Here is a 15,696-nt window from a genome sequence, read left to right on the forward strand (position 1 = left end):
TGAGGACAGGCCGCAGGACTAGTTCTCTGAGGACAGACCGCAGGACTAGTTCTCTAAAGGCCAGGCCGCAGGACTAGTCCTCTGAGGACAGACAGTAGGGCTAGTCATCTGAGGACAGGCCGCAGGACTAGTCCTCTGAGGACAGGCAGCAGGGCTCGAATAATAGCAGACAGAAACACTGAGTGTTGACCGCCCGAAGCCGGTCAATAGGCGATGGTCAGATACATACCGTAGCCTGAGGACTGTGTCTCGTGGGTTGCGAGCCGTGTCTCATGGCTCAAGCTCTGTGTCTCCCATTCCTAATTCGTATGCCGTTTCTCTGCGCCATGTCTCGAAGCCCGAGTGCCATGTCTCGTGGCACGTGCGCCACGTCTCCTATCGCTCGTCCGCCGTCTGCCATGGCTCGTGCGCCGTCTGCCATGGCTCGTGCGCCGTTTCTCGTAGCTCGTGCGCCACGTCTCCCCTTGCGCCGGCGCTGGGGCGGACGGTACGCGGAGCTGCCGATGGTTTGTTGGTTTAGCTCCATTCACGCTAAATGATGATGTCAGTGTGGAATGTGGGAGATTCATTTGTGGCAGTCTGGTCGTCAGCTGGTGGAATGGCGGCAAGTCGCCGGCGCCAGGGTGTGGATCGACGACAGTGCGCGCCTTTGACGCCTATTTCTTATTTGTCAGAGCGTGACGATATTTATAAGAATGCTAATAAGGCGTTTATGAGGCGCCTCAACCGTCAGTATTTTTCAGGCTTATCCGGGACTTTATATTGTCACTATACCTGACATTCGCACCATGGCCGCCCGTGGGTTCATGGACTATTCGATGCTCACTGGCCGGTGATCCTTGCACCAGAAAATACCTAACTGCACAAATTTTTGAGGGATCTAATTTTACTCTTTGCAGCTGGCACCATCAGATCCGAACCGATATATTCCCACCAATTCCTCGCAAACAGCTGTTTGACAGATTCTGCGTCTTGTGCGCGCCGCGTCGATTTTCGCCCGCCCACCACGCACTTGTGCGTAGACGGTGGGTGTCAATCAGACGTGCGTGTCACGCGCTCGATCAATGGCCCACTGCGCGTGACCCACTGCCCTCGCCCCCCCCCCGTTTCCGGTCCGGCATTCCCCATCGACCGCGGTGCTTCCGGCGCGGGTGTGACGTCACCACCGGCAGTTGCCGGATGACGTCACTGGCGGGTATGACGTGTTGCTGCGCAGCTGCGTAATGGCGCTGCTCTGCAGTACGGTCGGGCTCGCCGCCGGACAGTGTCGGGCTGGCCGGGCGGAGGGAGGGCACGTCGCCGCTGGCCGCTGCACGTCGGTCGCGTGGCTGGCACGGACCGCACTGGCCGAGGTCAAGGTCGGTTGCGAGCTGCTGTGACGCTGCCAAGACGAACGTCGACGAACGGTGTGTAGCTGCGTCGGATTGAGCTGAACTCAGTGAGGTGTGGCTGGGTATACGGTGGCGACTCTGAAGGAACTGACCTGGGTCACGATAAACTAGTCAGGCCAGGTCACGGAGCGGCACAGTTCAGTGCTCTTTCGTACAGAGGTGTGTGACAGAACCGCTCCCGTCGTTATTTGGTGATCTCGTCGGCTGTACGCGGCAAAAGGAGCTGTAGTGGTGGACTCGTTAAACCGAACGATACGGGCTCCGTTCGGGTCTGGTAACCGAGGTTCCATAACCGGGCACTGCCCGTGACCGGGAGTTCGGAACCGGACCGCCCAGTGTTGACTGCGAGCCAGAGAACCTCATAAGAACCCCAGAGGAACCTTCAGCATCGGCTAAGGAGTGTGTTCCCAGTGCACGTTCTGTGCAGGTCTGACCTGACCTGACCTGACCTGACCTGAGCTGGTCTCACCGCGATGGAGTTTATGCGTCGATGGTCGAGCAGCTCCCGTCGGAGATGCGCCTCAGAGTCGGAGTCGGACTCGCAGACTCGCACCAAGGCGGCATGCCGCGCCGCTCAGTCGCGTATGTATCGGGTCAGGGGAATCAGGGGGCTGTGTGCGTGTGTGTGCGTGTGTGTGGGGGGGGGGGAGGGTGTCAGCGTGTGAGAGGGTTGGAGAAGGGTGCGTTCAGTATGACCCATGGCGGTGTGACTATATTTTAGCAGAGTTACACGCAAGCATAAAATGACCCTTCTGCGTCCCAATTGCCCCGTCGGGGACGCAAAAATAAACCCTACATGGGTATTGGATACGCCGAAGAGTTGTAGGGGTTGACACTTAGTACATAAGAGATTCACTGGCGCAAATACTTGAGTATGTCGTTTGCTGAAGGTAGTCACTGAACTGTATTGCCGGTGTTTTAGGCAGACAGACTGAACACAGACAGACCGTGTTTCTGAAGTCAAAGCCAAGGTCTTGGAGTCAAGGCCAGACGGTAGTCTTTATGACTTGGTTCCCGTGGCCCGAGGCCTTTGGTTCGTGCGCCGTGTCGGTGCGGTAGCTACCGGCACGGGTTCCGGTCACGTAAGGCCCCCCCCCCCCCAGTCATTTGGCATCAGTCATAGGAGTGGCTGTCTCGGAGACAGTAACAGTAGTTGTCTTCTCGAGGAAGCCCCTCGAGAAATGATTGGTCGGAATTGACACAACGGCTGAGTGCAACCCACTGTGTCTTGCTCCAGTTTATGAAAATGTGTCGCGTGTTATCCCAGTCACAGCAATATTCGTGGTATCTATTCAACCCTCGGAAGAAGTCGCTCTTTGTTAGTGCAGCGACTGAGGCAGCCACTGCTTTTATCTCAGCCTCAGTTGAAGCCACTGTCTGTTCTTCAGCCCAGCCACAGTATGTGGTACCCTCGTCCTCGGATTTGCCCCCGCTCGGCCCCCGTCCAGCCCCCACGGGACCTCTGCCCCGCACGAGGCTGTTCACGTGCAACACACCAATAACGGGGGCTGTGAACCGGGCTGCGGCCTGGGCTGGCGGTGGTCGGGCCGTCTGGGCTGGTACGACTTCCTGGCAGGAATGGGTTCTGCTCACATGTCAGAAGCGTGAGGCGCTGGGCGGGTCACCATATCCTGAAGCTGGTGGAGAGACACCCTCCCTGATATAGACTGACCTTTGGTTAAGGTCAGGGAGCGAGAAGGCGAAAATTCTGTGAGTTTTAGGATGTGGATTGGCTTTGGCCCCAATTGAGAATGACATGGGCGCCGTGCGATGGCCATAGCTTAGTGCAGCCGCGCCTAGTTTACGTTGGGACTAAATATTTTCATACATCTGACCTTGCAATACTACAACGCAAGTGGCTGCCAATGTCAGTGTCAATGTCGATGTTTAGCGCGGCCCCGTGAGGGTCCTCCCACTCCCTCCCCCACTGGCCCCTGGGGGTCCGTCCGCCATCCACACTGGGCCCTGATGGTCATCCCGCCTCCCCACTAGCCCCTGAGGGTCCTCCCGGTACTCCACTGGCCCCTGAAGGCCCCTCCAGCCACCACCCCCTGACCCCTGTCGCGCTCTTTCTGTCGCCCTGACCTTAAGGTCACCTTCTCTGCTGCGGAGCGGGTCATTACCAGTGGCCTGAACCTCTGCGCGAAGCCTGCACCGCTCGCTCGTTTCACTGTTTTCTTAGTGACACTGTCTGGGGGCGGTGCTGTTTGAGGTTGACCCCGCCCGAGTCGTCTGGCGCCGCGGGATCGGGATTAGGGCGGCTCGTAGGAGCTAGGATGGTGCCTTGGTGGGCCTGGCGAGGACGCCGGGTGGCCCTGCGTTGACTCCGCATGGATCTCGCATTGATACCGATGGGGCCTCAAATGAACCCGAGTACCTACAAGTCGCCGCGTCGTGCGATGAAGACGATGTCTGCTCAGCTGGAATACACCAGTTGGTACTGGTGATAACGTGTTAGGATTGGAGGGAGTGTATTGAGGAGGGGGCTCGAACTGGCGCGTTATGGAGATGATTCTGCTGAGCAGGGATGGTCAAGTTGGAACTGGTGCTAACGGGCGTTAGGGAGTGTAGCTATCGAGGAGGCTCGAGCGTGCGCATTACCTGCAACTCATGCCCTACGGTGCCTTTTGCTAGGTGTAGCTTAATGCTTCTGTGAATTATCCTGCTAGAATAGTACCTAACTAACATATAGACTTGCCGTTGTTCAGTCATGTTTGGTGTTGAAAAAGTTAAAATTAACCGTTCGTGCTGGCAACGCTATAGCATAGTTGAATGTTCTTGACTAGTAAAATTTCACGGACGTGCCTAGCAAAAGCCGGGATGAGTTTGACTATGGAACATCGCCGGATTGCAACTCCCATTGTTTGGCCAGCCCGGTTTATAGCCGAAAGCGCCTTACTCGACACCGGGCCTGCAGGAGCCCTCAGTCTTGACATAGTTGAATCTCTAACATATTCTGACATTGCTGGAATGGGTGCGTGATTCATGACAATGGTTGATACTCGAAGGGACAGCGGAGACAAAGACTGTACGCAGAGACAGTTCTCCCAGTCTGACCTTGTCCGATCGTCTGCTGCGACTCGATCGGCCAGCGACCCCGAGCTGGGAAACGAACTACCCCAAGGTCTGCGCAGTTCTGGCAACTGCACGATCCGGCGGTATTCTGAGAATTCTGACAGAACCGACCGTAATGACAGCGGTGAATAGCGCGGCGTATCTGATGGCCTACCCCATTGCAGTCGGTCTGGCGCACGGTAAGCCCCGATTTTCCTCCTGAAAAGGTGGTGGCTAATGTGCGTAAGAGCGCTGAACGCCCTCAGGTCCGGGAAGGCGGCCGCTGGAGGTCTGGGTTGTCGCCAGGGCGTTCCGTGGTAGCCACTTAGCCACTTAGCGAGAGCTCTGCCGAACACGTTTGTAGCGTGATGACCTTTGCGTGATTCACGAGCGTGACAGGATAGAACTGTTCTGTTCTCGTGGAGGACACGAAGCTCGAAGGTCCGTCGAGTTGAGGCTGCAATTGACAGATGCATCAACCCTGTGCCGTATGGTAAGATGTGCTTTGAAGCGTTTGGCCCCGTTGTTTGCCGGGCCTACATCGTGGTGTATTTTGTTACGGCAGGGCGCCACACTAACCTTCCATGTATTGGCAGGAATGTCATTCATAATTGAGAACATAGTTATGTAATGGTGTAGTTCCCAGAGACAGTTGTGCCGTGGTTGAGTAAAAGCGGCCGACGTGTGCTACATATTCTGCGCTGTCATTTTTAGTTTTAAAGGGACCCTCCCACCTTCAAAAAAGTCAATGAATTGGCATGAAAGTGATGTCGCTCGGTTCAGAAAGAGCAAAAACGAATATCTACCAAATTTCATCGAAAAATATTCACCGGTTTTCAAGATATTAGACTTTTACTTTTGTTTACTTTTAGGGATCTCCGCTGTTCCTAGCGACTTTATTTGAAAGTGCGGCATTTGTTGCGCGCAAAGCAGCATATACCACCGCGTGCTACCAAACGTTTTAGTAAAAGATTTAAAATCGTTAGATCTCCGCTGACGTCACAAATTCTAAGGGGGCATACCAATGCATTAGCCCCTTAGAATCCGAAAACTGCAAGTTTGAAATTCGATATCTCCGAATTAAAGCATTTTTCGATGTTGTGAGTGCCCAAACCGGTATTTTCAGGTCATGGCCACCAATTTGGCTATCTCAACTCAAATCTAATGTTAAGGTGGGAGGGTCCCTTTAATATCTGTCCCAAAATACCATCACTGAAGTGACGGAGTCACCAGGAAAACCTGTTACCTCGTATTGAGGGGGTGTTTTTGACTTTTTGATAATCACTGGGCGAATCAATTACCTACCGATATTCCACCCGGTACAAGTGTTTAAGATGAACTTATCTTGATGATTTGCAAACCTTTGCAGTCCCAGGCGTTGCTTTTTTTCTGGACAGCCTCTTCGTGACGGTCTTTGTGATATTGTGATGGATTTCATTATTGCGTGACGACCTTCGTGATCGGTTTCGTGACGGGCGATCCTAGTGACATCCTCAACCTTTGGCATTCAAACATAGCTCGATGAAATGGGAACATTTGCGACATTTGGCTGTCACATTTGACTCTCAGGATAAGCTCTAGGGACGATGGAAATACCCGTGACATTTAACCGTCCTACATTGATCTGTGACGTGAAACATCGGACTGCTGAACGAAATGACACTGGATAGTGCGCGCGAGAGCATGTCCTCTGAAAGATCATGAGACAGGATAGGTCAGAAATCGTTAAAAGATATCACAGATCGGGGCAGGTGGCGAGTGGTCTGTCACTTGTGCTAACTGTTTGGAAAGGTGGACAATGGACATGAATATGACGAGCTATTGATAACCAGCTGCCACTCCCACCAAATCGTTTGAACAGATCCTCGCCGGCGTTAGATGACTCGCAGTGACATTGGGAGTGTCCAGGAGTGTGTTCTCTGGAATGATGTGATTGGTGGCACGTCACCCATGCTCGCCTCCCGAGCTGGGTGGTCCCATTGCGCCAAGGACGGTGAATGTCTGGTTGCTGTTTTGTGTCCGTGAAGTCGCCAAAGATAGTTCTTATTTAGCTATTGGAAACCTCGTGCGAGCTTATGTGCGCACTGCGCATACCTCGAGGCGCGAGCACCCCAGCCGTATGAGATTCCCGTGAGAAATCCCTCCGGCCACACCCCACACCGGGCGGGTCAAAGGGCGCTCAGACTCTAATGGGAGGTGTCAGCTCTCACACCCCGAGACTCGAGTTCGAGCCGGGTGAGGGAATACAAACACACCCTTTCTGTGATGTGTTGGTGACAGTTGTGGGTGTCTGCTTTAGGGGATATCCTGATCGTGCACTGGATACAGTCCGGATCGTGTGATGGATACGGTTCGGATCGTGCACTGGATAGATCTGGTACCTAATAATTTTTACATTGATTTTCTTGCATTTGATTGACATTGAAAAGAGCTGAAGAGAGCTGTTTTTATGAACTGGCTTGGTGAATACTGCAACGAATATCACGTTTATAATTGATTGCATCAGAAACTACTTTGCACCTTCAATTTGATTCATCCAACCTAAATGCAATTCATTACACTTCAAATTCAATTTGTTACACCCTCAATTCAATTCATCCAATCCGCCAGCATATCGATGAATGTCTGGACGGCCGGACTCGCGGGGCCGCAGCTCTGTCTCAGGAGGCCTCGCGCCGGGCGGCAGGTCGCTGTCCGTTTCCGCAGTGCGCCGCGCGCTGACGGAGCCTCACACCGGGCGCCGGGTTCGTTCACCTGCCGGTGGAACTCGCGTCACGTCATGGAACGACCTGCCGTACCCGACGGCCGACCGGGCGTTCCCCTGTGCTCCAGGGGAACGGCCGCACACGCCCGCATCTACGGCAGGTGGAGACTCGAGGGGTCGCGGGGGGGGGGGGGGGCGCACCTGGCTCTGGTGATCGGGAGGGGTCGAGGGGTGAATGCGATTAATTCTCGGGAGTTGTCATGGTTTCACAGTGAGAATTATTTTGTAACAAGCTTGTACCATTTGCACCAATGATTTTTTTTTTAGGTCTGGACTCCGTTGAAGCCGAATCATTATGCCTTGTTTTACCACCTGCGCGAAACATCTTTATTTTTTTTTTACCTGGTTTTCTCTGATCTTCCCTCTTCCCCATTCACTTTCGTCTATCAAACTTCTTTCTGCGACCTTGCAAACTGTTTTCCTCTTCTAAATCTGGTGCATTCAAAACTGCATCTCGCCTGAACTTTCTTATTGAACACGGAGGCTGATTTCCCAGGAATTCTGAGCCCTCTCCTCCTCTCTGCCGCGTGTTTCGTGACTTGCTGATTTCCCAGCTGGCCCCTTGCTGCTAGCGGTATCCGTCGCTCGACTGATCACTTTGTTCTGCTGGCGATCTGTGCTGCAATGTGCCTACTGACTGCCGTTTCAGTCTTTCCTATTGCGTTTTCTGGTGTGTAATACTACGCTGTTTAATCTCCACGTAATGAATGGCACATTTTGTAGTTTGGTTGTAAGCTCATTAGCCACGCCCAGGTAATGTCGGCGATTAGTCCGTCTGGGTGCACGCCGCTCGTTCTGTCCTGAGCTCCTGAATAGAGAATGTTTCCTGGCCTCCGCGTGTCGGGATGGCCGGCGGGGCGTTCCGTTGCAGCTGCCCACATTCCTCAGTTAGGTGCGGCACACCTTCAAATTCCGGGCTCTCCGTCCGCTATGTATGACGTCACTTTGAGCCACACGCGCCCGGGTCATGCACCGCCCTCGTTCTGACGTCACTCACACCGACGGACCGCCCACCGCGCACCCGATTGGTCGATGACGCCTGCCGAATGACGTCATACACTCGTTTATGGAATCCGGTGTGTGACGTCATAGTCCGGCGGCTGTCGGACCGGTATGCAAAGGACGCTGTATAAGCGGGAACGTCCACGCTCGCTCGCTCTGCGACTTCCCAAGGACGTTTTGACGTCACAGAGAGAACGGGTTGGGTGTTGGCGTTCGATGAACGGTGTTCATTCAACGACTGGTGGCACCGTGCGAGCGCTGTGATTCGTCAGAGATTGTAAGAAGGAGTGATGGTGGGGGGTTTTCGAGTAACGGAACGTTGTCACTTGCTTTCGTATGAGAGGATTGTTGGAACTTCGAAGCATGGCATGCATTTCCTGGCCGTTTGTGGTATACCTTCCGACCAAAGCTGTTTTTCTTATGACCAATCTCATCAGCAAGAGCCAAGCAAAGCCTTGAATTGGTAAGTTTTATGTAGGTATCATGTCACAAAGAAAACGATCGCTCGTTTGTTTGTGGTCTCGGGTGTCTAAACCCTAAACCACCACACACAATTGGTTTGTCTTTCCAAATTGGTGCGTCCACCACATTTGATATTTTAAATAGAAAGCTTGTCTCGCTCAGACGCCAGATGTCCGATGCTCACAAGTCTGACATGTTGACATGGCGCGCGGCTTCCGTTAGGGGGAAGCCGCGTATCGGCGACCGGCGTCAGGAAGTCGTACAGTCGGCGGCATGCGCTGCAGCGGCCTGCGATTGACGGCATTGTCTCCGAGAATGGACATGCATGCGGACGGAAGATGGCGTTGTTCAGCGGGCGGCTCTTGGAACTGTTATTCTAAGATGTGAAGTCATAGACATGTCTCGTTCTATCCCGTCTTCTTGTATTGTTTAGTTCCCCTTGCGCAGTGATCGAAAAATAATTTTATATGCGTATGTGTGTCATTTGGCTGGAAGCGAAAATCCCAAGGAACTTATTTCAATATTGAGCAGTTGTAGTTTGCCCTTCGCAATTTTTGGATTTCGGAAAGATAAACCTTCTTTTTGTTTCTTATCTTATAAGTTATTTTGAATAATCTAGTTGTTGCAGGTTGACATACTTGGACTTGGTAGATGCGTCTCGTCATTCGACTACGCTCACTTATCATGGTTCATTTTAGTCAGCAATCTCCATTAAACATCAACATGCTGACCTGCGCCCACTGCACTCAGCGGGTCTTCCCCCTGAGTTCCGTGACCCGGCCGTCGCTCCTTGCCCGTGTGCGGGACCACCATGTGCCTCACGGTGCTCCGTGACCCTCGTGAACTCGCGTCCCCGCTCCCCCACACTCCCGCTCAAGGTTTACTGCCGACTACTGCGCACTTGCTCGCCCCGCACGCGCCTTTGTGCGGGCACCGGCTGCGCTTGTGGCTGACAATCTTTGTCTGCGATGGAAGAACGTAGGGATTGTGGCCGAGAAGTTATCTGAAGTCGCTCTTGGAAAAGTTACGGGAGGTCTCCGTATTTACCTGCGTTTCTGCTTATCAAATATGAGTCTGTGTCCAACATCACGTCATTCCTCATACATCGTCGATGTGACGCGTCGTTTTTTATTGTTCGTTCCACCACCAAGGTTTGCGAAAGGACATCTCGAGTCTCGACAGGTATTTCACATGACACAGTAAACATACTCGTCTACGATAGCGCAGGACTCAAGGCGCCATTGATAACGTTTCGCCGAAGCGGCGGGTGTGGCCACTTCCGTCTGGGCGATAGGAATGCGCTTGTCTGAGACCACGTGTGGGAATCCACCGAAACCATACGGCTACGCGTCGCCTCGTCTGAGGCTCACGCTGAGCCAGCGGAGACCGCCACGCGGCTTTGCGTTTGCGATTGATAAAGGAAACACTGCGACTCACAATTTTTCGGAATCGATAATAATGGTTAGCGTACTACAGAGTTGCTGCAATTGCTCAGAGGGCCTGGTTCTTTTTCCCAGAAGACAGCTCGAAGCAGGATAAGGACGACAGTGAATTTATTTGTCAAGTATTGTATTCACCTCGTTTTTTTATTGTCTTCCGTTTTCTTAGCAGGGAGTGTCGCGACTTGCATCATATTTTTGTCTTGGCCCTTGGGAAATATTAACGTAAGGTTCTGTTGTCGCGTGTCTCAATGGTGGACACTCCTGGTCGTCTGATCATGGGCGACGGCTTAGAAGAAAAAACGAAAAAATTGTCGGATTTGAAGACAGAGCCACGTTAGGTACTCGGGAAATGCCTCAGCTTCTTATTTATTTTTAATGCCCAACTCAGTATCATATCACCGTTTTCTTAGAGTGTTCCATTCCAGAAAAAGACCGTTACTTGCAAAAAAAACATGCCAACAGACTTGCAACAGTGCAAGTTTGTGCGCAGTGGGGACCGCGGCCGACTCACGACAGACCGGAAGTGGGGAACTGCAACCGGAAGCTGGCCGGAAGTGTCGGCGCCGCGGGCCTCTGGGAGTCTGGCCCGCCGGAAGGAGGCGGAGAGTGACAGGAATCGCTCAACACTGCGCACGAAGTGCAATGAGGCGATTGGTATGACTCATAAGCGATTCTGGGCGCAAATTTAAACTCGTTTAGGCGTTTTCGCTAATGAGATTTGTGGGTAGGTAAGGTATCAGCAGGATCAAGATTGATGGGGTTTCCCTGATGTGTTCATGTTCATTTATAACCATTGCGCTTGATCCTACATCAACCATGTCAGTTCGTTTGAGCTGGTGATGGCAGGTGCATTCGTATAAGCTTTCATATTGCTTGGACACATAATATTTCTAAATCATCTCAAAGCTTCTCATTTAGCGACATGCTCAGTTTTCATATATCGTCCTCAGAAGTCCCGCTCACCGCCGGCCACTAGCCTGCAATCCTCCTTTGAAGGTGTTGCCCGCCCCCGTGGTCCATTAGACCAGCAGCTGCAGTAGCCCCCGCGCGGTGTGCGGGCAAGGCTATTGCGGGATTCCGCTGCAAGCCGCCCGTGGGTGCTGTGTAGGCCGCTTTATAGCGCAGTTTGACCCGCGGCGGGGCTTATAGCGGTGTTGTCGGGGCCTCGTCGGTACCGATTGCCGCACCTGTCGAAACCGACGGCGCACTTCGTCAATGTCGGCGGCCAGGTGGGTGGGAAGGCCATGCGTCGGGGCTCTAAATTCTAGACAATCGAGTGGAGACTAGGCATCTTAGGCTTGGCGTGTGATTGTGGACTCTCAAGTCAAACATTTGAGTTCTGTAAGTTCTGTAGAAATCGAGACTGGCAAAAAGCCTCGATTGGAGAGCATTCCAATTTCATGAATTTGAAATATTTAAGTATTCTTACTGAATTCAAAGGATGGAACGGTAACGATCACCGTGCAATGTGCTTCACGAATGGGGAAACTCTGCTGAGGACCGCGGTCACTGCGCGGTAGAATTTCCCGACCTTTCTACGTCGCCACCGTTATTGATCGCTACCAGCTCCGGTCTCCAGATTACCGAACCGGGAGCGCCGTCCCGGGACGCGTATTGTCTCCGCCGGTACAGCCACCGCAGGAGGCAGGTAATTGGAAATACTAGCCGGCCTCTGATGAGGCCCGGCAGCTCCCAGCAGGTGTAATTATGCCGGATCTGAGCGGCGCGCCGTGGTGTATGATACTCGGGAGAGGGGAGGGTATCCTGAGGAGATCATCAGGTGAAGGAGGGCATCGGGTAGTGGGGTCATACCGCTTCATGAAGCTAGTCCTCTTGGGCGATCGCAGTTAGCGCGCACTGAAACATGAATAAATGAACTGGCAAACGTTTGCGATTTGTTGCCTTGGCTCCGTTTTTCATCTCATCTCCTGGCTGGAGAGTCGAGAGGACACTCGTTTGCGAACACCCTCGTAATCGGCTTAGTCGTGCGGCGAGCGATGCGCTTTGAGCTGCCCGATAAAAATGCCTCTTCAGTATCTATATGTACTCGTTCGGCCAATGTGCACGGTTTTTGTCGTATTTTCCATGATGGTAAACTCTCGTTACAGTATGCGTGAGATTTTGGTAGGGCTGCCAATGATGGGACACACATTTTAGATGTTGCACGGCGTATTGCATGCATGCACGTGAGCAAACAGAAGACTTTCCGCCCAGGTGTAAGACGCCAAGTCAGCGAGGAGTCGGGACGGATGTCTATGCAGGAGTCTCATGTGTAAACTCCCCATCTCATCTACCGTTACGCCTTGGAAGTCACGTTTTCGTACACGTGCATAGAGGTCATGCACCTGCGCTACGACGTCTGCGTGGGTCAGGACCGCCGCTGGACGGCTCTAACCGACCTACGCACACTCGCACGAGGGTGTTGCCCTGATCCGGGAATGACCTTGGCAACCGAGCTCCGGACCGCTGCTGCGTTCAAGGCTGCCGACAAAATCAATGTCTGGGCCGGCCGGATCCTGCAACGGTCGAGCTCCGGCTTTGAAGCAGCGGGCGTACCTAATGGGTTCGAGATGGGAATGGTATTGAGGCGTCGGTAGAAACGGATTGTCAAATGAGAGGAGAGATGTTAGGTGACAAAAACGTGGTGGAATGAACGGGCTTTGGTGGAGTTGGGGACTTTTGAGAGCCTTGAGGTGAGATCGAAGCAAAGGCCCTGCCGCCCAGATCTGGATAGCTAGCTTTTGATAGCCTGATAGCCTCTTGGCGGAGTTGAAGACTACTGAGAATCTGAGATGATATTAGAGCAAAGGCCCTACCGCCCGGATCTGGTTAGCTGGGCTCGGAGAGGCGGCAAAATTAGATGGCCCCGGCCCACAGTTTCTGAGGTTGAGGCTGTTTCCTAAAACTGTGACAATGCGGGTCAGTGGAACTTCAGCAGCTCTTCTATGTATTCCGCTGGGGCTTGTGTCTGGCGACGGCAATAACGGCGTAAGCGATGCTAACTCACCGACAGCCACTTGACCTCAGCAGTGGATAAAGTCAACTCAGAATGACGGAATAAACACCAACAGAAGTGGATGGGCGCACAGTGACGTCAAGTTGACGCGACCGTGGATTACAACACTCAAAACAACAAGCAAACTGAAGCAGTTACGGTAGCAGGCACCAGCTGAAGCGATAGCGACTGCTAAAGAAGCAGCAGCTGAAGCGATGGCGCAGAAGTAGCAGCAGAAACACTATCTAACGTTGCGGTAGCAGCAGCTGGACCACCGGCTGAAACAATAACTACTGGAAGCGTCAGCGGCTGCGGCCGCGGCGCCGTCGTCTGAAAACTCTCCCCGTTGCCGTCCTGTCTAGCCGACTAGCATTGATCGGCCGTGCTGTGCCTGCCGGTTAGTGGTGGTACCTCGGGAGCCGGTACCGGGATGACGGGGGCGGTCGATACGGCCTTGACCTGCTGCCCCCGAGGGTGGTGACCCCGTGTGACCTGCTACCCCGGGAGGCTGGTGACCCATGTGACCTGCTACCCCTGGAGGCGGTGACCCGTGTGACCTGCTGCCCCCGGAGGCGGTGACCCCGTGTGGCCTGCAGACCGTGGTAGGGTAGGGGTGGGGGTGGACTGTGACGTGGGGATGATCACCTCTGGTGGCGAGGTGATGGTGTATGCAGTTGACGCCAGGATCGAGAGGTGACAGACCTGATCCGGCCTGGTCTGATCTTGTCAAATGCTGGCCAACATGGCAGGGCGGAGCTGCAGCAAGCTGGCAGCTGTATTCATTCAAAAATTGCGGGCAATGAATAGTTCTGAAAATGTTCAGCTCACTTTTTTGCGCTTATTTTTTTCATTCATCGGAATGTGTTTATTTAAAAGGCAGAAAGCACATTAGCATGAAGTATGAACTCATTAGAAAACCCTTAACGATTCATGTAGAAAGTTGAAAGTGAGTTCCCCTGATCCTGCAATGCGCCACATGATGGAATTGTACTTTCCCTGTCTTTTATTCAGGCCTCACCCTCGTAGCACATTACCTCTGATATTGCATAACGCAATATTGTGGCGATACAATATCCCACCATCACCGAATCACAGGTCCTAAAATCCCCCATATACCCTCACTTTATTCACCGCGTTGTTTGCCTCTAAGCCTGCCATTTGTCCGAGTTTAATGGAGTGTTGACGACAGCGGTGGCGGTGCCGTCCCTTATTCCTCGGAGAAGCCGTGCCAGTACTCAGAATCCGTGATTGATTCGACAGAAACGATGAACGAACGGCATGCGGAGGAAATGCGTAATGACGTATGGAATATGGATCCACTCGATAACTCCGTGGATGGATGAAAAGGGAAACCGACACAAATGTCAGGAAATAATAATCGGTACATCCCAATCCACACCTCCGTGAAAACAAAACAACATCTACATAGTGAGAGAGATTTTGTTTGCATGCTGCATAGTGCCGCCTGCTAGAATTTTTGATGTTGCCTTCCGTGCTGTGTGGTCGGGAAACGGCTGACTCGCGAGCGTTGCTGCCCTCCTATTGGCTGGCGCGGCCGCCAGCGCTGTGTGCCGGCCGCTCATTGGCTGACTGTGTTATGTGTGACTACTGGGCGGGCACCGATCGTCGGGGTAAATTGTAACACACTATGTAGCTGACGACACAAGCTTTAGTAGATTTTTCATTTGTGGTGCCTCTCAGTACATTTTAGGACAAGTTCTTGTGGCCTGTCTCATCTCTCCCATTCTGATCAATGCGATGGCTTATCTCTGTTTCGACCCGCCGTGTCCCTGCTCACCCGTATCGCTGATTTATTTGTGACCCTGCAACTTGTGTCGTTGGACGTTGACGTACAGGTACTGACTTGTGCCAGACATGTGTTGCGACCTGTCCCTGTGACCTGTGTCTCTGACCTCTTTCTGACCCCTCTGAGGAAGATGTCTGTGCCCGTCTCGGAGCGCCGGGTGACCTGTATCCTGTGTCTATAATCTGTATCTCTCTGACCAGTCTCTCCTTTCTCTCCTTCAGTGGTGCGGAAGATGTCTGTGCCCGTCTCGGAGAGCCGGGTGGCGTTTCTATGTACATACCTTTATCGGTGACCTGTGACCTCTAGCTGACCCCCATCTCCCTCTCTCTCCCTCAGTGGTGCGGAAGATGTCTGTGCCCGTGTCGGAGAGACGAGTGACCTGTATCTGTGACATGTGACCTCTATCTGACCCCCGTCCCCCTTATCTCCCTCAGTGGTGCGGAAGATGTCTGTGCCCGTCTTGAAGGGCCGGGTGACCTGTATCTGTGACCTGTGACCTCTAGCTAACCCCTCTGTCTCCCCCCGTCTTCCTCAGTGGTGCGGAAGATGTCTGTGCCCGTGTCGGAGGGCCGGGTGCCCCCGGTCCGCGGCGGCTCGAGCTCGCCCGCACCCGTGCCGGCCGGTTCTGCCCCGTCCAAGACTGGCTCGGCCTCTGATCAGGAGAGCTGCACACCGCCGGCGGGAGGCACCACGCCGCGCAGACCCACCCGACGCTCGGCACAGGATTACAGGTGGGTGGGTGTAGTAGAGCGAGACTACAAGGTCTATAGCTTGGTGGG

General features: G+C 53.3%; 1 protein-coding gene across 2 annotated transcripts in view; it reads left to right on the forward strand.

The window, feature by feature from the left end:
• Positions 1-15,696, forward strand: part of LOC122391533 (3-phosphoinositide-dependent protein kinase 1-like) — a 62,001-nt gene that overhangs the window by 13,147 nt on the left and 33,158 nt on the right. Inside the window, exons 1-2 of one of the 2 annotated variants that reach the window (XM_043385560.1) lie at positions 1,171-1,973; positions 15,453-15,648. In XM_043385560.1, coding sequence (XP_043241495.1) covers positions 1,865-1,973; positions 15,453-15,648 — 305 coding nt within the window. In that variant the 5' untranslated portion in view covers positions 1,171-1,864. Of the gene's footprint in view, positions 1-1,170; positions 1,974-15,452; positions 15,649-15,696 lie in introns of those variants that run through there. The other variant, XM_043385561.1, reaches the window with a different exon arrangement.

This window comes from Amphibalanus amphitrite, unplaced genomic scaffold (genome assembly GCF_019059575.1).
Source record: "Amphibalanus amphitrite isolate SeventyFive unplaced genomic scaffold, NRLGWU_Aamphi_draft 000443F_arrow, whole genome shotgun sequence".
In the NCBI taxonomy this organism is placed as follows: domain Eukaryota; kingdom Metazoa; phylum Arthropoda; class Thecostraca; order Balanomorpha; family Balanidae; genus Amphibalanus; species Amphibalanus amphitrite.